The 26,285-nt window shown below is 40.1% G+C and overlaps 1 protein-coding gene across 2 annotated transcripts in view; it reads right to left on the bottom strand.

The window, feature by feature from the left end:
* The window catches only part of CSMD1 (CUB and Sushi multiple domains 1), a 2,016,427-nt gene that overhangs the window by 1,011,909 nt on the left and 978,233 nt on the right, over positions 1 to 26,285 (bottom strand). For both annotated transcript variants that reach the window (XM_045056760.1, XM_045056761.1), the window contains one exon: positions 20,304 to 20,498. In XM_045056760.1, coding sequence (XP_044912695.1) covers positions 20,304 to 20,498 — 195 coding nt within the window. The remainder of the gene's footprint in view (positions 1 to 20,303; positions 20,499 to 26,285) is intronic.

A 26,285-nucleotide genomic window follows, 5' to 3' on the forward strand; every position in this document is an offset into this window, starting at 1 on the left:
GAGCCTTTGGTCTCATCACCCTCCCCAAGACAGGTCTCCCCTTCCTGGTCCGCCCTCTCTGCTGACGGTATGTGAACCAGCTCCTGCTCTCTGTGACTCCCATGGCCTCCTCCTGCCCTGGTTTACTTCTTAGCACTTAGCTGAGTGCCAAGCATTGGGCCATAAGCTGTCTAGGCTGTCTTTGGCCTAATGTCCCTGTTCCTAGAAGGCAGCCTGGAACTCAGTGAACTCTCTTTTTCCTCCTTCATTGAGTGATGATTGCAGCACTCCCCGCGACTCTATCAGGTTGAATGTGCCTGTATCCAGTTACCTTCGGTGTAGTGTGACTGTCACAAAACAGATCTCTGGGGCCGGGCATGGCATCCAACTACCCCATTTCTAAGATGAGCGGGAGAAACTATGCTTAGGTATGGAAATCTGTGGCTTTTTCAAGTATAAGGTTTAAAAAACATTCTCTAAAAACTGCAGCAAGCCTCTAAGTAGAGATATTTCAGACAAAAATTAATTGCCAAGAAAGTGTTATCACTGTAGCAATCCACGAGGGGTTTAGTTGGTATGTTTATTTAGCTTCGTTTGTTTTCACCAAGTAGCTAAGCCACAAGACCAGGAATGTTCCTTTTATGTACAGCGGAGCAGCAGGGAAATTTCAGGAAGAGATAAAGTCAAGGCAGGGAGAGGAAGCAAATAAATCAAAGCAAAACAATAAGGAGACTCGGGGCAAGCTTCCTGGCACCCGGAGTTCAAGTTCCACAGTTAACCGTGTGACATAAACTTAGAAATCACACACACAAAGCAAAATGTATCAAAACAGAAAACCATTAAGCTAAATAATTCTGAGCAATATTTAAATAATATAGCTATGTTAATATAATGCAAGCTCCGTGGATATTAATGTGAATAAAATTTTACTTCAATATTTTACATTTTACTTCAATATTAATTTTGCAATACCGGAGGGATTTATGTGAAAGCTGAAAGTTGGGGGATCTGATTTAGGAAATGCTATTTTTATCTCCCTCCCTCCCTCCCTCCCTCCCTTCCTTCCTTCCTTCCTTCCTTCCTTCCTTCCTTCCTTCCTTCCTTCCACATTATTCACAAAGAAAATGAAGTTAGGTTCAAAACTTCCAGGTGAATACATGACTGTAAAAATTACTATACAACAATTTTTTAATGAAATGATGAGGATCAATAGTGAGTCACTTGATTATTTTAAAAAGTGGGTTCCTACAACTTCCATATAATGGTTGGAATTAGCAAAACAGTCGAGCAAGGCGACTTTGGCTCCCAATCCAAATTTCCACCAGAGCCGTGTTTCCTTTAAATCAGTTTCCTATACTGAGGTTTACAAAATCTTGCATTTGAAAAAAAAAAAGATGCTACAGTTCAAAGGAGTTTGAATGCCATCAACTTAATCCAAGAAGACGATAAGGTTTTTAATAAAAGATGTATTTGAATCTACTGATTTCTGTAAGTAAGGAAAATAATCCTGAGTGTAAGCAGAAATCAGAGTACACTATTTCCCCTAAGGAATTTCCAAACTTTTACAAAGTTTCATTCTAAACTCTAAAATTATTATATATGCCTTGCCTGGGTATAAATGTTGCTAGGAATATATCTTAAGGGCATAATTCAAAATACAGAATAAAACATTATTTAGAGACATACTTTGCCATATTTATAACAAAGAAAAATGGAAACCAACTAAAAGTTTAACAACAGATAAATCATTAAATAAAGTATGATTTATCCAAACCACAGGACCAACGTGTTAACCAAGCATTTGTAAGACGGCTTCAGTAAACTCCTCAGTTAGAATATTAAATTTATAAAAAGCAGCATACACAACTGGATTTGTAGACTCTTCGCAATTTTAAAAATTGTATGGAAAAATATTCAGGAAAGAGAAAAGGAACATATACACAAACACATGCATGGTGCCCAATTTCTAAGTCTAGGAGATACTCTCTAAGGTCCTTTGCCTAAGGCTGTGTGGAACACGGGTACCGCTGACAACCTTGAAGTCAGGAGGTCTGGGCTTAAACCAGGGGGTTCCCCCACTGACTTTGGTGTGACAACACCTTCCCTTCTCTGTGCCTCATTTACTGACCTGTAAACAGAGATGATAATGGGTACCTATTCACAGTGCTTCTGCGAGGGCAAAATGCATTAAGAACTGTAAATTGCTAGAAAAATGCACGCAAATACTATCCGCTCCATAAAAATTGCTATTATTATTTTTTCCTGCTTGGCACGAAGCAATCAATCCGTGACAGTTTATTAAATTATTTTTTAGTGCTTTATCATAAGTTTTAAAAGCATCGCTGCTTTGGGTGACACTTTGCTTCCACCAAATAGGAAGTGACTCCAGAGGGAGAGAGAGTCACAAAGAGCCGCAGGTCAAGAAGGTTTCCACTGCACTAGGGTCGGGAAGGCAGGAGGGCCCCAAATCTACCGGCATTGTTTCTGTAGACACCACCCACTTACACTCTACCTGAGACCATCAGGGGATTATCTTTTATCCTTGCGGACTGTAGTCACCTCAAGAAGCAGTGATCTCCTGGTCACCCCGCAAACCCTCAAAGATCTTCACATCTTATGTATCTGACCTCCTACCCCTCCCAAGCTCTTGAGCCTTCTGCTAGGTCCTCTGAAACTCAAGGTCAACTCTCAGCAAAACTCCCTACCTCTCAACCATTTCTGAGGCAACCCCCTCCTTCTCTAACGGAAGCCCAGATATCTTCTGAGGATAGTGCATCATGAAGGCCTCCCACATGGTCACTGTTTGCTTCCACAGTCCAAGGACTGCCGGCCCTGGCACTGGGCGATGTGTCTACCTATGCACATCTCATTACTATTTCAGGTACTTTGTTCTTTCCTCCCCAAAGTGCCCCACCTTTGAGACTTTTATCCCCAGAATCTTCTTCCTCTAGCCCTCTACAAAATCCCTGGGGCATCCCCATTATTCCGTGAAGATTTTTTTTACCCGTGGCTCACTGCCATTTTCTGCAATTCCATGTTTGGCCTAATTCTTGCAATTTCCATATCAATGATAGACAATCCTTTGAAGGCTGGCTTCTCAGTTCACTTGCCCCCCTGCTCCAGCCCTCCAACACAGTCCTTTTATCCCCATCCTCGTCCTTCATCTTTTCAACATGATACATGATCGTTTGCCATAACTGCATTTGAAGTGTCCTGTGATCAGACCCCAACTTTCCATATGTCCAGGCCACTTTCCCAAACACATTAACTCCAACCATTCTTTGAACCCATAGCACCTACAGTTCCCTAATGTTGCCACTTTCTCCTTTTATTCCCTTCTGTTCTTATGTCTCACCTGGACATCCTTAGATTTCATGGCAATTATTTAAATCACCCCTTGTGCTTGCTATAAGTCCATTGTCAATTCCTTCAATTCAAACTTGGGTCAAATCCACACTTACTCACATTTAGGTAAGTATGGCTGGAGAAAATGCAAAACCAGAACCACGTAGATGGGTCTAACTTTAAATTGATGGCTAGATCCAAAATGTCCTTTAATTGTGGCATTCTTAATTTCCCTCAGTTTTTAGGCTTCTTTCTGGGGGAATACCATATCATACCTCCTTCATCCTTAACTTGCCAATATCTCCTACCATACTCCTACCCTTCAATGGTGATTTTCTTTCCTGTTTACTAAAAACAGAGGCAATCAAAAGAGACATTTTAGGGGCACCTGGGAAGCTCAGTCAGTTACACATCCAACTTTGGCTCAGGTCATAATCTCACAGTTCATGAGTCTGAGCCCCCTGTCAAGCTCTGCTCTGACAGTGCATAGCCTGCTTGGGATTTTTTCTTCCTCTCTATGCCCCTACCCTGCTCATGTTTGCTCTCTCTCTCTCAAAAATAAATAAAAATATAAAGATTTTTAAAAAATTATATAAAGAGACATTTTACAACCTATCAGCACTCTATTTGATCACCTCTCTGTACTTCTGCTCATAAAATGTTCATACTGGGTTCCTACCTAGGGTTGACACCTGTTTGTGTTCTTGCTTTCATCCCTGATCAAGTCCCTAAGCCAAGAGTTAGCACTCTCTCCTCTCTCCAAATGATCATTTCCCTTTTTTACTGGACAACTGTTCTCAGCACATAGACATATTATAATTTCCCCAATTCAAAATTTTAAAGCAACTACCTCTTGATTCCACATCTACCTCCAGATTCCACATCCATCTCTAGCCCTATTTTTAAAAACCCCTTTCCCAGTAACACATTTCAAAAAATGTCTATAACTGCAATCTTTAATTTTTTCTCATCCTCTCTTGAACCCACTTGAGTCATGACTTTGTCCTTCCTGGCCCACTGCAGCTGGGCTCTTCAGGTAGAAACACCGATAAATCCTACAGTCAGTTCTCCTGTCACACAAGCCCTCAACAACACTGGACTATTCTCCATTTCCTATTCCTTAAATTTGTTTTTTTTCACTAGGCTTTTAAAACTATTCTTTTAGTCTTGAAATAATTGCAAACTCACAAAAGTTTGCAAAAATAGTACAGAGTGATCGGACATACCCTTCTCAAAATTTCTACCAATGATTACATCTTACATATGTAGAACAATATCAAAAGTTCTTAAAATAGCACTGGTTCAATATGTGCATATGATTTATTCCCTATATCGCTCTATCTATCTATCTATCTATCTATCTATCTATCTAATTAAAGTTTGTTTTGTTTGAAACAGAGTTAGCATGAGTGGGGGAGGGGCAGACAGAGAGGGAGAGAGAGAATCCCAAGCAGACCCACACTGCCAGCACAGAGCCCCACATGGGGCCCCAACTCACAAAACTGTGAGATCGTGACCTGAGTCGAAGCCAAGAGTCAGAAGCTTAACCAACTGAGCCTCCCGGGAGTCCCTCAGGAGTACTTTTATGAACTACTCTTCTCAGGCTTGCTTTGATCTTATTGGCCGTTTATACTCAGCCCCACCTGGTTTCAAGCCACCCTCTGATCCGTAGCATGATGCCTGCATCTCCATCCTTGGACTTTGTTTCTTCCTGACTATATCCATTCCCTTATTGGTCTCATCCATGCTCAGTTACATGGATTTAAATACCATCTGTAGGCTGAACGTTCTCAAATTTGTAGTTCCATTCCAGATCTCTCTTCTGAATTCAGTTTTATATATCCAAGTCCCTACATGATACATCCATGTAGACGCCTAAACACATTCCAGACTTACTCCCAAGTCCTACTTCTGATCTTTCCCTTTCCAAGTCTGAAATTTCACAGTATTCTCCATGTCAAATAATGGCAGCTCCCCTCTCCCAGTGGCTTGGTAAAAAGACCATGGCATCACCCATCACTCTTCTATTTCTTTCACATCCATGAGCACGGTGTCCTAAAACCCTAGTGGCCCTTTCTTCAAACTACGTTCTTGATCCAACTGCATCTGGCAGCTTGCCCTGCCACTATCATGACAAATAACACCACCTTTCACTCTGTTACAATGGCTTCCTAACAGGTTCTCTGATTTATCCTTTCCACCATATATTATTTTTTCAACACAGCAGCCAAGTAATCCTCTTAAATTCTACATGAGATGATGCCACTTCTCTTCCCAAAATCCTCTAGCTTCTTTCCATATTGCTCACAAGAGAAGCTAGTGCCTATGTTAGGGACCACAGGACCCTCCAAGACCTTCTTCCTCCCACCTTGTCTCTGACCTGCTCTCTCCCACCTGCCACTGTCCAACGTGCTCTAGCCACACTCACCACTGTACTATCCCCCCATTCTCGCCCTGTATCTCAGGACTCAAGCCATGGACACTTCCTTGATCTGGACCACTCTCTTGATATTCTAGTAGGGTTTACTCCACCTCCATGAGGGGTCCAAAAAATGTTCATTTTGACAAATACATAATTTTCCCAGGATATAGGACTTTAGGTGCTAAAACCAGGACAGCTCTGGGCAAGCCAAACAGCTGGCCAGTACAGCTCTTGGTCAAATGTCACTTTCTTAGTGAGAACATCTCTGAGCACTTATTACAGTTAGATGTTATGTATCTGGTTTTACTAATCTCCTTATGTATTTATGCTATCTATCTCCAACCAAAAATATAATTTCCATGGTGGTTAGGATTTTTCCTTATTTTTTTTTCACTTTGTAGCTCCAGCTTCAGGAACTAACGTACACAAACTACAGTTTGTGGACCACATTTGGACCTGTTTTTGTAAACAAAGCTTTACTGGAACACAGCACTGCCTATTTGTTGAGGTAATGCCTATGGAAAGTTTTCTGCACAATGACTGAATACAGTTCATACAGAGACAATATGGCTTGAAAAGCATAAAATATTTACTATCTTACCCTTGATCGGTAGAGTTTACTGAACTGATTGGTAAGTGTGTCTGAAAACATGTATGTCCCTGATAACTAAATGTTTCTTTAAAGAATGAGTGAATGGACACAAATAGTAAGCAGACATATTCTATTGGAAATCAAAGGACGATTAAGGCAACTTTGGGGCATCGTTCTAATGCTACTAAATTCTCAGCAAATTAAAAGCAAATACTAACATCGAAACTGGGAATAATTGTGGTGAAACTCCTGGCGGCGTGGAAATTTGTTCAGCAAGTGTGCAAGGCATAAACAACATTTTGAAAACTCTATCCTTAGGAAATAATTAAACAGAAGAAACAAAAGCAATGCTATATGTACAGAGACACTAATTATAGTATTATGTGCAGCCGTAAATGTTGGAAACACTCATTATGTTCAATTACAGGCAAAGAAATAACTATTAATTTGTATAATTTTGAGGATATTGAGAAGAAAATGCTATCAATTAAAACTGAAAGTTTATGGTATAATACTAATCTTACAAAGCAAAAACAAGAAAAGTAATCTGCTCTATGACTTTAGCCTTGAGAGTTCCCAGAGCTTGGGTTGGCCTCATCGGTCCCTACTTTCCCTCCATCCTGGATCTTCAGTGATAACATTTACAATAATAATAGTAATTATTGGTATTGAGCACTTTGAGATATTATTTAATCCTTGCCAGTATTGTGAGATTAAAAGTATTAGTCTAATTTAAAGGAATCGAAACCAGAGGCTTGGCAAGAAAATAGCTTGCCCAAGATGTCCCAGCTAGTATATGGCAAAGCAGGATCTTGAGTGACAAAGTTCTTGCTGTTAGACACGTCTGTTACTACCTATCACAGTGAATGGCATTTCCTTGGAAATATATCTATATTGGTATTAGACAGTCAGCTCTACAACCCAATATGGTACCTCTGATAAAATCACAGAAAAATAACTGTAAATTAATCCACAAAATTAAAAATAATTGGCATACAGGCACCTTATGATTATGCTTTAAACTTGTCACAAGATTGGATTTAATGAGATAATGTAAACATATTTTTAAAAAAGGTACTTAGCAGAAAGCCCGTGGCATTATGAAAGGCAAAACATGTAAGCCAGACTTACTAGAATCTAATGTTGACATATATTTTCAATACTTCTTTTTTCCCCCAATTTTGGTAAGGTTTACATTAGAGTTGTTTATTGCACAGTGTGCAAGAAAAGTGCTTAAAACAAAATTGTCTAAAGCCATTCAAACTTAATTTAGAGCCAGGTTCCTTCTGTGAAGATTGCCCCACTCAATCTTACTTTGTAATGCGTGGTCCTGACATGACAGATCATTTAAGATTCGTTTTATGTTATTTCTGTAACATAACTGATAAAAACACAGCTGTGTTTTAAATATCACAGAATTTATAGGCTCGCATAAAAAGCATGACTTCTCTCCCTTCTCCTCCCCTCCAGCCTCTCTTTCTCCCTGGCATCACTAGCAGCGGAATGCCTGCAATTAAAAAACCTTGAGTGACATTTCGTGAAGCAGTGGCAAGTGACATATTGTCATTTCCAGTCACGTTATGTAAGCCTTATCAATTAAAGAAATTTTCAGCTTTAGACAGCTCTAAATGAAACACACGCATACATTATTTAGCCTGTTTTATTAAAGGCATTACTGAGATGGCTCCCGGTTCTTTATTTCATGGCATCCTTGCTTGCTAACTAGGATCCATCCTTCCAGAAAAAAGAAAAAAAGCAACTGTCCTGAAATGGATAAAATCAGTCAACTCTTAAACAACAACAACAACAACAACAACAACAACAACAACAACAAAAAACCCAGCTGTCACATCCTATATTCTTTAAAACCATCACAAAATAGTGACAACGTGTTTTGACAAATTTAGGTGAATATTTATCTTAAACGCATGTGTTTAGACAGAAGCAAGGTTAGAGCTTTATGGAAGCCTAGCTTTCAATAATGATTCATTTGCTATTACTTTTAATGGTTTACAGATCATGCTTTTCCACAAAACAAAAGCAAACAACCTCCCTTTAGCTTCCCCCAAGGAGGAGGCATTCAGAGGCATGTGTAAGAAGCGCCACGTGAGAACTGCCTATGGCAGCCATTGTCTCTGTAGCCTTGGACCAGAGTCTCTGCATGTCAGGGAATTCGATTCCTTATCTGCAAACTATAAATATTCACCTCACAATTTTTGGACAGCATAACATAGTATATGTAAAGTTTATATTATAACACCTGCCCCAGAGGATTTTAATCTAAATAAAATGTTTAGCCATGCTATCTCAACTTCCTCATTGCTTTCTTTCTTGAGTATCTCATAGTTACCTAAAAAGATTCCATTGGCTAGAAATAGAAAATAAAGTAAGAATAATTATTGGCCAACCACCTCTCAAATGTTTTGTATCGTGCCTCAACTGCCTCCCAAGGTGGTTCTTCTTGGGGCCAGAGAACTTTCTCTGTGCACCAATATTGTGCCACTACTCGGGGGCACCTGCCAGGTCTTGCCTTTGTGCCCAAGGATGGGGGATTGTTGGGAGGGCAGATGAGGGGTGGGGTTCCGTGAAGGATCTAAAGCTGCAGGGAAGAAAGAAGAAAGAGGTATGGACCAACTTAATCCAGAGAAATTCTTCCCCTGGAGTAGGAAGCCCACTTGAGAAAACAGACCACTGTCTGCTTTGTTTTCTCTAAGGTTGACTTACTCTGTAAAGAAATAGCTTCAGCAAATCATATTTAGCCTTTGAAATAAAACAGGAGAAAGACCTTACGGCCAAACAGCCCTCTATGGGCTTAAAGCTCTCTTGAACTAAGCTTACACATCAATTTTTTTTCATTTGCTACGCACGGTAGTCACTCCGGCAAGCAGTTTTAGTCAGTGTTTGGCTTAAATCATTTGTACACCCACAGAAAATACCGAGACCAGCAGCCACCTTTCCCTTCTGGTATCTGACTGCCTTTATTTTTCTCTGTTCTGGGCGCGTGACCTCTGAATGGCCTACGGGGTCTGTGAGACACCTTCCTGTCCTGCACGTAGGAGGAGAAGAGGAGAGCACTGAATGCGCCCCCTGTCGTCTCTACAGGGGGGAAATCAACTGACCTGTTAACAGTCCTGATAGCCCATCTCCAGACAAGCCATGTTCTCCCTGGCCCTTCCATTTTTCAGGGCTCAGGCACACAGTTCTCAAGAAGAAATGCTTGTTTAATTTAAATTCAAATATGTGTTTCCAGATGATAACTGAGATTCTTTGAAAGACGTTTATTTCTCTTGTGAATTGGAAGGGAATGGGCACGGCATCATAGGGGCAAATGGCATAAAATGCCTGGGTTCAGATTCTGCCTCTCCCAGTTAACCGCCGTGTGACCTCAGAAAAGTCACGTCTTGCCTTGGTGCCTGAGACTGTAAAAAACAAGACCAGTGGTAAAATAGAACTTGAACGGTGATCTTGAATATTAAATACAAGAATATATATAAGGCACATAAACAGGGCTTGTCATCTGGTAATTGATAGTGGTTTCACCACTATCACATCTTTTTCTTAAGCTTTTGCAATTTTAGTGACCAAACTGAAATATCTATCATTGGATAACAAATGCTACTCTATTTGCTCCTTATTCAGATACTTTGAATTTGATTGATCATTCCCTTCAGAAAAAAGAATCTAGAAAGGATCTACACCTGGACTATTGTTAAATCTATATATTCTACACTGTCATGCCAGGCATATGCATTTGTGTATCAACGGGCATGGTGTATGTGTAACATTGGTCTTGTCATTGCATTCTGACGGTGACAAGTGTTTCTACATCGACTAAGCCTTCAGCAGCTACTTAATTTCCTCTGCGTTTGAGTCTCTGTTCATTCATTTTCTCTCATTAAATCAGCCTGAGAGATTAAAAAAATATATTCCAAAGAATATCAACGATGCATTAAAAACCCTTTAAGCACTGAGATCCTGGAGTTCACATGAATTTACTTTTAGATTGTTTGCCATGGGCTTCATTCACTTCATTCCAAAATCTGAAGTTGTTTTCAAGACGGGAAGCGGGGTGGGGGGGTACGGAAATAGGATCGGTAATTATAATAATTAGAATTTACAGAATCTCACTATGCCAGGTCTTTGCTAAGCTTTTTTTTTTTATTTTTTTTTAACGTTTACTTATTATTGAGACAGAGAGACACAGAGCGTGAGCAGGGGAGGGGTAGAGAGAGGGGGGGACACAGAATCCAAAGCAGGCTTCAGGCTCCGAGCTGTCAGCGCAGAGCCCAACGTGGAGCTTGAACCCACAAACCGCGAGATCATGACCTGAGCCGAAGTTGGTCGTTCAACCAACTGAGCCCCCCAGGCACCCCTTTGCTAAGCTTTTCACCTGGATTCTCTCACTTAATCTTTACAACAGGCATGTGAAATAGGTATATTACACAGAGAAGGAGATTCAGAGCAGAGAGATAAAGTAAGTTTGGCCGAAGTCACAGCACACAAATGGTGAGTGGATTTGCACCCAGGAAGCAAACACTGCAGAGCCTATAAACATTTATGTGCTAAACACTTTGCAAGGTGCTTAGCGTATGTCATTGCATTTAACCCTCATACTAATACATTTTTTCAAAATAATTGGCATTTCCTATATATACTTCTATGTAGAGATTGGGTAAGTGGCCTCTGGAGCTAAGCTGCTGGGTCCAACCTCACCTATAGTGCTCTGTCTTTGTGAACATCTCACTGTAGTACATATAATAGCTCACAGGTGGAAAAGAACTCTAAGAAAGGCATGTAATATGCTTCCAGCAACATAGATCATGGGTGCTAGGCCCCGGAATTAAATCTAGTTCTTGCCCTCCCTAGAATGTGTCTTTTTTTTTTCTTGCATACTTTTTGAGTTGTACATGCACCAAAGAGCTTCCAATTCTTTGCTTACCCGACTAGTTACCTTGCCCATTCTTCAAAGTTCCCCATACCCTTCAATCCTCAGAACCCAGTGTCATTCGTTCCAAAAGTAAGTCACTGTCTGAAATGAGATTCCTTTTGAGAAACCTTTTTGGATTAATCAAGAGCCAGCTCACTCTTATCTCTTGCCTAAACTAATTTTAAAAATAGACTCCACTTTCCGATACCATTCAGCTCAAATCTGTTTCAGCAAAATGGCTGAGAAGTTGAAGGAAGAATTCCAATCAGTCTATGACAGAGTACACTCAGACCCATTTTCTTATGAGTCCTTATCATAAACCTACATCTATATATTGAATCGACATGATAAGTGAAAATGAAACCCACTTAGTGCCAGAACTCCACATGCATTAACAATTGGTGTGGAAGGGACAAAGAATACTAAAATTCCTCTGCCTGTGAAATCTAAGCCATTTGAAATAGTAGCCCCTAGCCTAAGAGGTGAATGAGAACTTGGAACATGGCTGTTTCACACCGAGGTATGTTGTACCCGTAAAGTGCACACCAGGTTCTGAAGAATTGTATGGAAAAATGCAAACTACTTCATTCATATTTTATATTGATTATATGTTCAAATGGTCATCTTTGGACTACGCTGGGTTAAGAAAATGTATTATTAATTTTACCTGTTTCTTTTTACTTTATCAGTGTAGTTATTAGGAACTTTTTTTTTTAATTTTTTTAACGTTTATTTATTTTTGAGACAGAGAGTGACAGAGCATGAATGGGGGAAGGTCAGAGAAAGAGGGAGACACAGAATCTGAAACAGGCTCCAGGCTCTGAGCCATCAGCACAGAGCCCGACACGGGGCTCGAACTCACGAACCGTGAGATTGTGACCTGAGCCGAAGTCGGACGCTTAACCGACCGAGCCACCCAGGCGCCCCAAGGAACTTTTAATTACATGGTGGGCTCAGGCTTCTGGGTTGCATCATATTTCTAGTGGAAAACACCGTTCTAAATCCTGAGAAATTGGCTATTATTAGGCAGGTGACAGCTGAATGACCCCTTAAGCCCTGCCTGGGGGGTGATTATCATGGCCCCTGCCAGCTCCCTCACACATGGTGAGGATGCTTGGGGCTACAACCAAGTTCACCTCAAACAGGTGCATCTGTGGCATTTTCCCACACCATGTGCATTATTCTTCTCCCTGAGAAGATGATGAATTATGAAAATAGTATCTCCCTTCAAAAGATGTTTCACTTGTGTTTCCTTTCTTAGAAACCTCTCCATTTTCCCTATTGACATATGCCTGGAAAAATTATTTTTTTTTTAGCTCGAGACAAACTTTTCAGTCACAAACTTCAAAAGCCACTCACCTACTTGTGTGTGTGTGTGTGTGTGTGTGTGTGTGTGTGTGTGTGTGTTTGCATGTGCATATGTGTGGACAGAGAGAGAGAAAATATATTTCAGCAGAAGCCAATAATATGCTTAAAATAATGAAACAATGCTTTAACGATTCTGGGAAGAGATGTTTTCCACATATAATTTTATACTCAGCTATAATATCCATCCATGTGGATGCATAAAAGGACATTTGTGGGCACACTGAGGCTTAAGGGATTTTCCTCAGAAGAAACAGTTTTAGAAAGCTTATTTGGGGTGAAACAAGGAGAAAGGAAGACCCTGGATTAGGAAAGAGTGGGGTAGTGAAGAACAGCCCTAGGAGCCAGTGTAGAGCCCTCTTGAGGGACAGTACAGGGAGAGGGGAGAATGGGGTTGGGGAAATGATGGCAACGGAGCTACTGACAGAGCGATGGAAGTCCAGGATTCTGGGGACAGTAGCAACTAGACACTTCAGGAACAGTTGTATGTGGAACAAGAGGCAGTTGAGTTTAAGAGAAAGTCCGTGACCTTCAGAATGAAGAACAAAGTTTGTTCCTAGTAACAACCAGAAGAAGCGTAAAGTAGAAGACATGTGGATTATAGTGACACAACTTAAGTTTTATTAATCCACAAGGGAAAGAAAAGATAATTAAAAATTTTAGGACCAATGGAAGGCAGTCATCGCATGAACGAGCCAGCCATTTACTGAATCTGTTTTTTCCTTCTTCCCGACTTTATAGCTGATCCAATTCCTAGCTTCCCTTCCAATTAAGTATGAACAGAATGGCTGTGTCTAATCAACACAAGGCACATGCAGGGACCTGATCACACAGACTCCAGCACTGTCCTCCCTCTGCCAAATGGATGGAGACAAGGCTGGAAACTGAAAGTCAGATACAGAAGTCTGCAAATTACCACCAGTATCAGAACCAACTGCCAGTCAGAAGCAATCATTTGGGGTTTAACATGAGCACACAATATTTGTGTTTAAGCCTGCTGATATGACATTAACTAAACAAGCTATACGAGATAGCCTTGGTCCAAATGTGAAACAGAAGTAATTATGGCATTATTATGAATAATTGAGGCTGAGAAAGAACTCATATGAACTCTGAGTGGCACAGGGAGTGAGATATTGGATTTCAGAGGAGGCAGTCTAATTACAGACATAATACTTATGTGGAGAAAAATATTTACACAGTTATAATAATATGAATGTTGTTTATTGCTTTTCAGCCTTTAGACAAATTAAGAAGGACTTAATTAAGATTATAACATAAAATATAAATGTTAACAACTTTGATATTGCAAAAGTTCTATTACAGCCGAGAGAATACAGAAGGAGGAAATGATTAGAAGATACACCAGAAAGAGGGAGGCCAGCCTAATTATTCTCTGTCAATGCTGTGTCTCCCATAACCCCCATAAAGCCTCACCTGGTCTTTGACTTCTGGGTCTGGCCCTGTTTCTATCATTTTTGCACCTCAGAAACCAACTCTGGGAACAGATTGCAGTTGACCACCAAGGGACCCTAAGACAGAGAGGACTTGGTGGGACTGAGGATGCTGGATCTGAGCCTCTACCAGCTCGCAAACGGGGGTGGACGGCCAGCCCAAAGCCAGAACCAGGATGCTCTTGAGATGCGGGCTTACACCTGAGCCAAAAGAGCCAGGCTCCAAAGAGCGCCAATGAGCTGCCCCAGTTGCCTGCTACCGTCAACCAATCAGGACGAGGCCCTTCCAGCCAATCAGGATGAAGCACCTCCTCCCCCTTCCCACTTTAACCTATTGGGTGGGAGCTGGAACCCTCCCTACATAAGCTCCGCCCCTGCAGTATTTGGAGGGGCCAGCCAAGCTGCTGTGTGTTAGCTCTCTCTCTTTAGCTCAAGCTGTAGTCCCAGTAAAGCCTTGCCTGTGCCTTTGGGAGGGAGGGGGAAAAAAAGGTATACTGTGCATTATTTATTTATTTATTTATTTTTTGATTTCTAATGTTTATTTTAGAAAGAGAGTGCAGAGTGCGAGCGAGGGAGGGGTAGAGAGAGAGGGAGACACAGAATCTGAAGCAGGCTGCAGGCTCTGAGCTGTCAGCACAGAGCCCAACGTGGGGCTCGAACCCATGAACCGTTAAGATCATGACCTGAGCTGAAGTCGGACGCTCCACCGACTGAGCCACCCAGTGCCCCTGTATTATTTAATTTTTTAAAGATAATATACATAAATCTAAAATTGGGATAAACAAGACACAGTAGATGGAAGTAATAGAAGTATGTTCATACTCAAAGCAAGATGTGAATTAAAAATAATAAAATTTAAACAATAAAACTGATTAAGAACAGTATAAGAAGTTATAATGATAACAACAAATAGTTAAATGGTATCAGAATATCTGTGGCACAAAAGTATGGTAGTTTCGATGGGCTGTTTCTTTTCACAGCAATCCCTTTACTATTGCTTTTTTTAAAAATTATGTGCATAGGCCACTTATATTAAATTTTAGTAAAAGTAGGATGATATATCAACTGTCTTGTTCTAATGTCTAAGTCATAAATTTACAACCTATGTCAGCACCATTTAAAACGTCCTTACCTTTATTACAAGAAAAATAGTGCTTTCCCTGCCTACATTCAAGGTGATTAGAGATACAAACAGGTTCATGAATTTATGGACTTCGGCATATTTACAAATTGAAAGTGTATAACTATGACTTTTTGGAGAGTTTTTTCAAGTTTATTTTATTTACTTTTTGAGAGAAAGAGAGAAGGAGAGGGAGAGAGAGAGAGAGAGAATATATCCCCAGCAGGCACCATGCTGTTGGTGCAGAGCCCAATGGAGGGCTTGAAGTCACAAATGGTGAAATCATAACCTGAACTGAAATCACGAGTCGGCTGCTTAATTGACTGAGCCACTGAGGTGACCCTACAACTATGATCTTTAAATGCTTTTCTATAGCAGTTCACAGGAGTTGTGCACAAAATAGAGGCTAACCTATGAAGTGCAGACTACAAAACAAACAAACAAACAAACAAACAAACAAACAACGTTATTTAGGACAGCTTGTGATTGGGAATGTCCAGAGCTATGACTTCTAGGGATCTCTGCTCTGCAATGTTAAGAAGTATTTTGTGAAGCACTTTGCAAATACAAAGTGTTCTGCCATTGGAAGCATTAGGGCGCATCAGAGCTGATGTTTGGGGAAGCAAGAGAATGCATCCCTGGCTGGAGTGGACTAGTGTTTGCTTGGAGCTGGCTTATTTCAAATAGCATATGCCTGATGCAACTGTCCTATAGTTTATGCTTTGCACAAACTATCCTAATCTCTTCCAGGCCCAGCCAGAGCTCATGTCCCCAAATGTCCCTTATGTCTACATATTCCCTTTGTGGTTGGATTCCTAGATTTAGGCAGCTGGTGTAAGTTCACACTGATACTTAAAAAATGAAGTCCAGAGTCAGAGAGTTGCAGGGTCTAAAGAGAGGTGGGAAAGGAGTGACTTACCCACCTCATTCTGGACTCACACGACATAAGGATCACTTCTACCTGAGGGTTCTTCGGATCAGATCATTGTTTCTTAAGAAGCAGCATTTTCTGAACGCAGTTCCTTACCTCCTTCCTTTCTACCTTCTTGTATGATCATGCCATAAATCTGGAGACAACTGCTGGTCGTTCAGTTTGCATTCAAGAAGAATCCCTCCTCTTTTGGATTTCATACTCTGTGGCCCTCCAGGGTCCTGGGGACCTAAGTAATTTGTCATATAACCTGGCCCCTCATGTCATAGTCTATTTTATTTAATACAACAGTAGGGGAAGCCGAAAGCAAATTGAGAAGGCACTCCAATCCTGAGCTGAGAGCATCTGTTATTGGATCTCTGAGTTCCCTTTTATATTTCTCCTCTAAATGCCCACCGTAGCTGAACACACAGGAACAGCAAATCTTTGCAAAGATTCCAAGAGCAACAGGCAATAATGAAATAGAATTAAAGAAGAGCTAGACATTAAGTTGAAAACTCTAGGATAAATGAAGAAGACTGATCCATGATAGCTCCGGAAGAACAATATCTAAAGTCTCATCCTGAGGAGAAGTCAGTTTGATGCTGGGCTCCCATTCAGAGGAAGAGCTGGCTGGCCTCCCATTTTATTATGTATTCATTTTATTAAATAGATGATTCTATCATTTTTACTTAAAGAGTATCACGTGACTCTAGAAATGATACACACCTTTAAGTGCCATTGTTCAGGTTAAAGACTGCCACTTGGAGTTCTATATACATTTTTCAACACCAGCGAAAAGTCATTGTAATGGGATCACAGTGGTGTTACCGTTAGCATCGCTATCAATCCTCCAGCAATTCCCAGAACTAAATAACTAGAATGTTGGGGAAGCAGAAAATATACTCATTTAATTTTTATAAATTATCTAAACCCACTTTCCTGAAATTCATTTATGTCTCTCCTAGATATGCTACATCTACACATTTATAAGAATTAGATCATTGATTTCTTTTTCCTTATGATTCAGTTATCCAATTCAATGACAAACTGTGATGCAGCCTTCAAACTTGTTTCATAAAATAATTATATCTAATTTAATGCCCTTTGAAATGCTACTAGCCCGAGCACTGGGAAAAGCAAAATGTAAGCAAAATGCAATAATCTGTAATAGAGGAGAAAAAATATTTATCCTGATAAAAGCATCTTAATATTGGTGGAATTTAATAAATTGGCGACAGAATAAGAATGGTTATGAGCTTACAGTTATATTAACTTTGACTTTAAAAAGGCTTATAATTGTGGAATTAGTAAGGACCCTTCAGTTAAGAAGAAAACTCCTTGGGGGAGTGTGGGCAAGAAACAAGCTGTCACGGCAACTGCTAATATTTATTTTGGGATTTCCAAACAAATATTAATTATTTGCTTCTCAACATGTTTCTATACCTCTATTAAGTTCTTGAATGGGAGAAACAGGTAGAGCGGTGAAGGGAAATAGCTGTAGACTACGCTAAATTTTAAGGTAGAGAGGAATCAAGGATATAGTTATGACGTTTGTATGACTAGAGACTAGAGGAGTTCAAGAAAAAGATATTAAGACATTAGGTTCAGATATAAACTAGCAACAAAATAAATGCTACAGACAAAAGGACTTTTTTAAAAAGCAATCTCAAAAGAGGCTGCAATGTAAGGAATGACAGAAATTTGGACGTGAGTGTGAACTTGAAAACTTAGTAGATTTATGGCCATAGGGGAGATAAACATAGCAGGACAAAAGAGTAAAATTGTGGAATTAAGCATGGAGTGGTATGTCGGGAAGGAATTCTTTGGGAAAACCACCATGGTTTTTAGGGTTTACCAATTTCTGTGGCACACACTGCTCCCCCCCCCCCCCCCGCCCCAGCTATGGTATGAGGAATGCAGAGCAAAAGAGATGATACAGTCAGTGGTTTTGAGAAAAGCCAGCACCAGTCAGCCCTGACACAACATCACGTGTGGGGAGAAATGCTTTAAGTCTGTGTCTGAGAACACGGACAGATGGCATTTACAGTCCAGTTAAGCCAGGGTTATCATGAGGCACGTTGGCAGCCATGTTGAAGAGTTGGCTCTCCATTCCTCTGGAATCACTGATGGGGTCTGGCTGAGAGAGAAAGGGGTGAGGAAGATGTGTTTCTTGGAAAGAAGGAGTAGCGAGTAGAATGTCTGATGGAGGCGGAGATTCTGTGCATGGAGCTCATTTAGCCAACTTGAAGTGGGTCTGGGTGAAAAGAAAACAAGAAAGCTAACTGGAACAGTGTAGTAGGACAGGGAACAGAGGTTAGCAAAAGACAGTGAGAAAGGAAAAAGCTGGCATACAGGGAATAATAGAACAAAGCTGGAGTAGCTCCAGTGTTTCTCCAGAGTGGATGGGAACAATGGTGGGGACAAGGAAGAAGCATATATTTAGGAGATCCAAGTGGTATCCTTAAATGGGATCCATTAGTTGAGGAGAACTGGTGAAAAAACAAGGGAAATGGGACAAAGGTCTGGATTTTGAGTATGTCGCTCTTTTGACAAGATGGAAAATAACAGCCCTAAGAAGAAAGAGAGAGTAAGAGAGTAAGAGAGACAACAGACTTCACACATTGAAATAAGCACGTCCAGAGGAAAAACAGACACTTGGAACAGATAACTTCCCTGGTGGGATTTTCTCTAGGGAAGAGGAAGAATTTGAACATGCTAAACCTGAACGCCATCAACTACGAGCTAGAACACCTTGAGCAAGTCACATTCCTTAACCTCGGACCCCTCAGCTGCAAAATGAGTCTTTAATAAAATACCTATTTGAGATGATGAAACGTGGAAAGTCATGCCTGGTCCATCATAAGCCATCGGTAGGTACTAGCTCCCAGCAGGAGTGAGGTAACTGTGGCAGCAATATGCCATCATCCCGTAATTAGCATCAGGGAGATCTTAGGAGACCACAATATTTAACAGAAAAAAAAAATTTTAAAAGAGGGGCGCCTGTCTGGCTCAGTCGGTTGAGCTTCTGACTCTGGCTCAGGTCATGATCTCACGCTCTGTGAGTTCGAGCCCCGTGTCAGGCTCTGTGCTGACAGCTCAGAGCCTGAAGCCTGCTTGGGATTCTGTGTCTCCCTCTCTCTCTGACCCTCCCCCGTTCATGCTCTGTCTCGCTCTGTCTGAAAAATAAATAAACAGTAACATTTTTTTTTAATTTTTAAAGAAAGCGTTCATTAAATAGCAGAGGCTAAACTATAAGCATTCTGATGATAACTGAACGCTGCCCTACGCGACTTGTAGCCGGCGCTGTGAATTTGGACTCATGCTGGAGAGCATGGATTAGAAGCCAGACTTGGGTGAATCTTCAGACGTCACATGCAAACTGTCCCTGGAATCTTTTGAAAACAAAAATTCTGTTTCTTCATCTGTTAAATGAGCATCCGTGCTTACCGTTCCCATGGCTGTTTTGAGCATTAAATGGTATGATCCAAGTACAGCGCTCAGCACGTTTTCTGGCCTCACATCAAGGCCGTAATAAATGTTGGCCACGCTTCTATTTTTGAAACCCTGTGATGAGTTTTTCTCGGGAAAGTCAGAACTTGAGAGTGACAGTAGGCTCTTTCCTAAAGTTAATGGATCAGTAAAGTAGTGTTATGGAAAAGGTTAAAAATTGCAGGGCGTCAGGAAAGTAATTCTAACCTTGCCCCCAAATCATGGCGCTGAACATTTGGATAGAGCGTGTTCCTTCATGATCAACTTATTTGAAAGGTCTAAGAGTGTTCAAAAAGTCTTTAAAAGGTATAATTTAATTATCAAGTGGTGCCTGTCATTTTTAATGAGAACAAAATGTAAAAAAGGAGCCATCCAATCAAGAAGGACATCAATGTGCACGGTAAGTCTTAGCATGCTATGACAGCAAGTGATAACATTATGCAGAAAGCCACAGAATGTGAGAAACAGAACGAAGAAAAATTCGGATGTTTAAGGAACACATGTAAATTTCTTATCAGCTTTACAGAGCCCAGTGATGGCTTCCTGGGTTACATGTAACATTGACTTCTAGGAACAGAATAAGCTGGCATGGTAAGACCCAGCAGGACGCGAATTCATTTTGTCTACTGGACACTTATTCCATCAGTACCAAAGCCTTAGTCTGGGTTCACGACACATGTGGTCATATGGTACGTACCCCTGCAAAATGGAGCTGGAAAGTCCCAGGAAGCACCATTCCCAGGGCTGACGATGCAGGTCAGAATCGCATGGCCTTCCAAGATATAGCCAGAGAGACAGCTGTACCGGATTTTGTCTCCTATGTTGAATCTTGTGCCGTGGAGAACTCCTTTCAGTATCTCCCCGGGATTTCCACATGTATGGCTGGGTAAAACTATTAAAAGAGAAATAGGAGAAAGGCAGAAAAGTGAGAGATTTTTCTGGTGAGATCAACTTATCGCCCAAAGCCTGCACTGCATTTGAACTATTCAGATTAGCAAAGCTAACGCAAAACCATTTTCATCTTCCCCGAAAAAATAGAGAAAATGTATTCTTTTTTTTAATAACGTCTGCCATTTAACCCTTTATAAGAGTATTTTAAAAGTATAAATAAATGCAGTTTGAGAAGACGCAGAAATACAGTTCTGCGTACAGTGTTGTAGACGATGTCTACGTTATTTTTCTAATTATGAGATTCTCCAGTCTCACGGAGTTGGCAGACAGATAACACGGTAGGATATGGACAGCTATCCGAAATACAGCACGGATGAATATTCATGCCATATTTATCTTCACTCCTTTAGGACCAGCACAACCAAATACACATCACTAATCGACGTTAGTTGACATTTTATGGATAAATCACTGAATTAAAGAATAAATGGAAGATTTCATTCGTGAATCTGGTAGGCTTAAAAATGCACCACTTGTATATTCCAACTTATCTGTTAGGTTCATGCATTTATAGTGTCTGATTCACAACGAAGTTTTAGCCATCAGTTTTGACAAATCAAGAATTATATTCATTTGCTTGTCAGTAAGAAGGCCTCAATTCCGTTCTTTCTTGACCTGCTCGCTTTTTATGTGGATAGGATACTCTGCCTGAGAATTCAACTGCCTTGAAACCTCATCGATAGGAGACCATTCCATACTCTGAACATTTCCAACCTAGGTGATTCACTATTGGGTTACATGGATGAAGTTGATGACTGTTGGTTATGGTCTATATCTTTCTGGTTTAAATTTCACATCTGACCAGTAAGTCAGAGCTATCATGATGTAGTGAAATAAACCAAGGAGACTATCACTTAAAAAAGAAATGAGCTCCAAAAAACATTTCCAATAAACAAATTTGATTATTTTATGTGTCTATCCTTCTTTTTTAAACATGGACGTTGGAAGTGTATTTTGGTATATATGTATAAATATTGCAATATACTCTGTTTTCTTTGGTTGAAAAATGGAGAAATAAAACTTTCCCAGTGAATGGAGAGGAAATTTAAGTGATTTCCAAAATTATTTCTATTACAAAATTACTTAAATGTGTATAAAATAAGCTTAGAGAAACACTTAGAAAACAACCACTACCACTTGGATATTTAATATTGACATGTTTACGAAATCACTGCCTACATAGTCAAAGGGTTCTCAGTTCTAGTTTTTAAAAAGTAGTTTGTGAAACCAGTCTACAGAAACCTCTTTAACACAATAGAAAATAGTTCACTATGATCCACAATATTCTTTGTTGTCTTTTATAAAAAAGAAAGTCTGTATTTAATTCCACATTCACTATCGTTAAGTCAAGGAGTATTTTTAAAATGTTCTTTAAAAAGACTGTTTGGCATTTAACTGTCTCTGGCTTTTCTAAGGTAGAAATGATTTCAGTTCATAACTCAGGATGCCTGCCCTCCGACAGAAGCTAGGGATCTGACAGCCAGAGACAGGCAAGGCAGGGCTGAATTTCTACCATCAATGGAGAGAGAGAGGTAGGGGTGGGGGAACTATGTACATATGAATGCTTTCGGTGTTTTCCTTCCTTGTCCAAGAATATTCAGAATTAACAAATCCTTCCTTGCCATTTTTTCAAGGGCCTTTATTATGTTCATTAAGTGCTAAGACTTATTAGAAGATACATATTCACTTTAGATTGTGTCCAGAAAATGGTCTCCCCGAAGGCAAGAATTATCAGTGTAAATCTGTCAAAAAATGTTAACATCAGCTTTTACACGTGACTGCTTTCAGAACTGGAAAAGACAAATGAGCCATTCTGAAAGTTGAATGTGGCCTGTACAACTTTTCTATCCACTTGTCTATTAAAAACAGCAAGAAATCATTTTTAACGATTAGCTTTTGCACAGATAACATAATTGACTTTTGTACAGAAAGACCACAGTAACCAAAGTACAATAGGAAAGAGATCACACGATGTGGCTGCTGCATGAACAAACATCATTCTGTATTATCTGTGTGATACCCATTTACTACATTTAAAGAAATGTGAAATGCCTTATGTAAAACTTGACTGTGCACTGATAATTGCTGGGAAGTGTATAATTGTATGGACTTTGAAATGCTTAAGAGAAACAAAAAGAAAAATCATTCCTGAAAATAAGGATCTCCCCAAGCAGACTTCTGAAAAGAAAACATCCGTGCCTTAAAACTTTTAACAGAGTCTAATGGAACAGTTGGAAACAGACAAATGATGAAATTCAGGAAGGAAATAATTTTGGCCATTCTAGATCATCAAGCTAAGAGAGCTGTATTTAATAGGATACAATGCAGATGTTAAACAGTATTGACTGCCAAAGGAAAAAAATCGCAGTAGGTGGACGATGTATTGTGCCCAGAATGCACATCACATCTCAAATAGCACGGAAGACGTAAGGGATCTTCCTCAGGTGCGGGGGTGAGGCTTCCAGGGAGAGCAGTGACTATGGTGCTGCTCATGCCCACCAAAGCCCTGTGCAGAGATGGGCATCTCTGCCTCCCCTTCTGTCAACTGTTCCCGGGCACCTTAGACATCTCCTTTTTTGTTCCTGTCTACAGATTTGTCTTTATTTTAACATCTTGACAATTGCATTCAAATTCAGAAAACGTTCACCCCACACGTATTGTTTGCACAGCCTTGTTTTCAACCAACACCAAAATGGAACGGAAAGAGAATGGGATTTAAGACTCTTCTTTTGCTCTCTTATTAGCTCTGTTAATCTACCAAAAACGTGCCTTCATCAGTATTTATTTCACGGGGCACAGTGTGAGGACTGAACGAGTCAATGCAGGTCTCAAAATACCCGCTCTGTGTGACTCTACCGTTGGATTACATTCCAACCGACCACCTCCCGTTTAGACCTGGAATTGCCCTTACATCTGTGTCTATATGGTGTCTAGAATAATGTCCAGCTCTCAGCAGGAACTTGCTAAATCTATATTTGCTCAATCAAGTGCTAAATATGAATATGAATGTAGCGTACCTCATGTATTCTTCTAGATCTGTGTACAACTAAGAGTCACAGTTTGTAGCCTCACAGAAACAGAAAAAAAGCAAATGAGTTTTCAAGAACCAACTGAATGAGGTGACATTTCAGAAACAATGAATCAGCAACAAATTGTCACTTTAAGCCACTTTTCTCCCGATTTAGCTAAAAATGTAAACAGGATGCAGAGGCTTAAAATGAATTAACATTTTACAAGGCAAAATAACTTAGCAAATGGGAAAAAGTGATTAAAAACTAACTTTTAAGGTTTAAAGTCACTGGTTGGTGGGACAAAATTATAAGTTTATGATTTGGGGAATTTGGGGAATAATTTATGATTTTAGGGAAAAATATTAAAGTTTTAATGTGAACAATTGCAACACGCAAATAGAAAAAGTTGAAGATGAATTCAAATATTAACTTCCAGTTTCAAAGAACACAGCAAAAATGCACATATTATAAAAACATTTTCAAGTTCATTAAGCCATTATCAAAAACCCTCAATTGTGGAAAAAAATGGATGAAAATAATTATAGCTCTATGCAAAGATTTAAGACAAAGACATGTAAAACTTGCCAAAGATCCAGGGGCTGGGAAAAACTAATGTAAAATAAACTCAACCCGAATGGCATTTCTGCCAATTTCATTTTAACTAATTTTTTACCCAGTTTCCCTGAAGATCATGAATGTCCCTTTGTGTCTCCCATGGTAATGAGTACACATTAAGTATTTAGTAAATACTTATTGAATTGACTTGAACTCTAATTTTAATTCCCTTAAATCCTCCCTTGAAGTCATTTGCACTCTTTCCCATGGATGCTTTAAGAAAGAAATTCTTATTTGGGTAATGGGAATTCAGCACCCAGTGCATACATTTGGTAATGGGAAAGCGTTTTCTTGAAAGGCGCTCAGGGCACGGTTCCTTCTTCCCATGGCAGACCTCATTCCACCAGATCTCATGAAGCCAAGTTTGTATACCCAGGGCTTGAAACACGGGTTGTCATTCTAATTACCCTCATGGAAATTCCCTCCATAACGCTCTTGATTTGGCAAGTGCATATGGTCACAACTCAGTGACCTCATTAGGCTATCACGTCAACCTTTAACCCAACTGTTTAAATGATGAAATGGATGTCATATCAAATCCTCTTCCAGAAGAAAAGCGAAAACATGATGCCAAAATAAAGTACAGCATTAATATTCATTATGGATGGCCAAAAGACTAGTGAACAGAAGTCTGAAATTCATCAGAAGAGAGGCAGCATTTTTCACAGCCTGTGCACAACCAATGAAATTTCACTGGGCGCGATCATTTGGAAACCAGGTCCCAGAGGGTAAATGTCAGGCTCTTTGTTTACACTTTGCCTTTCCTGGACTCTCACTGCAGCTCAAGGAAATAAAACTTCAAATGCCCACCTGACACACAACACTTGAAATGTAAACTAATGATAAGAGACGCGCTTGTCTGCGGACTGTGTGCTCTGCAACGTCCCCCCTCCCCCCCACCCCCAACCACAAACTTTGGGAAAGGTTAGAAAAATATGGTTATATAATTTTCAGAAACCCTTTAAAAATCAGATTTCCAAGTCTTGAAACCTGACATCTATTCTTGGTACAGACTCTCAAAATCATGGGCAGTTTCTGAAACAAGAAGATGGAGAGACCGTAGTTACATGTCTCAAAGATCATGAGGATTTCCCGGTAGGCAGCGACGAATGCTTTCTGCTTCTAAAGTCACGGTCTTCATGGTGGAGGTGAGATACTGCATGAACACCATTACTTTGAAAAGTGACAGAAGCTATAACAGGAGAATTAAAGAAGGGTGTGAGAGTTAGGTATATTTATTTATTTATTTATTTATTATTTTTTTTTTCAACGTTTATTTATTTTTGGGACAGAGAGAGACAGAGCATGAACGGGGGAGGGGCAGAGAGAGAGGGAGACACAGAATCGGAAACAGGCTCCAGGCTCCGAGCCATCAGCCCAGAGCCTGACGCGGGGCTCGAACTCACGGACCGAGAGATCGTGACCTGGCTGAAATCGGACGCTTAACCGACTGCGCCACCCAGGTGCCCCAAGAGTTAGGTATATTTAAAAGTGGTAAGATTTGGCTAAATTAGAGTGGCAAGTTCATCTCTAAACAAGGGAAGTAGTCAAATATGTCTGTAGCAAGGAAAGTCTATCGCGTGGGTTATGGGAAAGGGATGGGCTATCAGACAGACTTGTCCTTCTCCTTCAGAAACAGACTGTTCAGTTTTGGACAAATTACCCAAATCTCAGTTTCCATGTCTTGACAGGGGGCAGGAGGGATGAAAATCAAAGCGACTGATGGGTATGTGTGAAACATAAATGAAACAATGCAGATTGAACAGCTACCAGCACAATTGGGACAGAATGAATGATCGATAATACATTTACAATTCTTATTTTCCCAATTCTAAAGCACCATGGAAACTTTTGGGGAAATAATGGAAGTTTTAAAATATACAGTGGTTCTAATATATACCAGCTTCAGAAACAATAAAGCTAGAAAAAAGTCTGTGTGTGGGGTGTCAATATCGTCTCTAAAATGGGAACATGGTTATTAAAATGGAGAGCCAAGGAGAAAGACATCCCAGTTCTATTTGAAGCCATATTAATTCTACCTATTATTCATGTTTTATTATAGTAGTAATACTCATATAGCACACACTATGAACTAGACACTG

The sequence above is a fragment of the Felis catus genome, chromosome B1, assembly GCF_018350175.1.
Source record: "Felis catus isolate Fca126 chromosome B1, F.catus_Fca126_mat1.0, whole genome shotgun sequence".
In the NCBI taxonomy this organism is placed as follows: Eukaryota; Metazoa; Chordata; class Mammalia; order Carnivora; family Felidae; genus Felis; species Felis catus.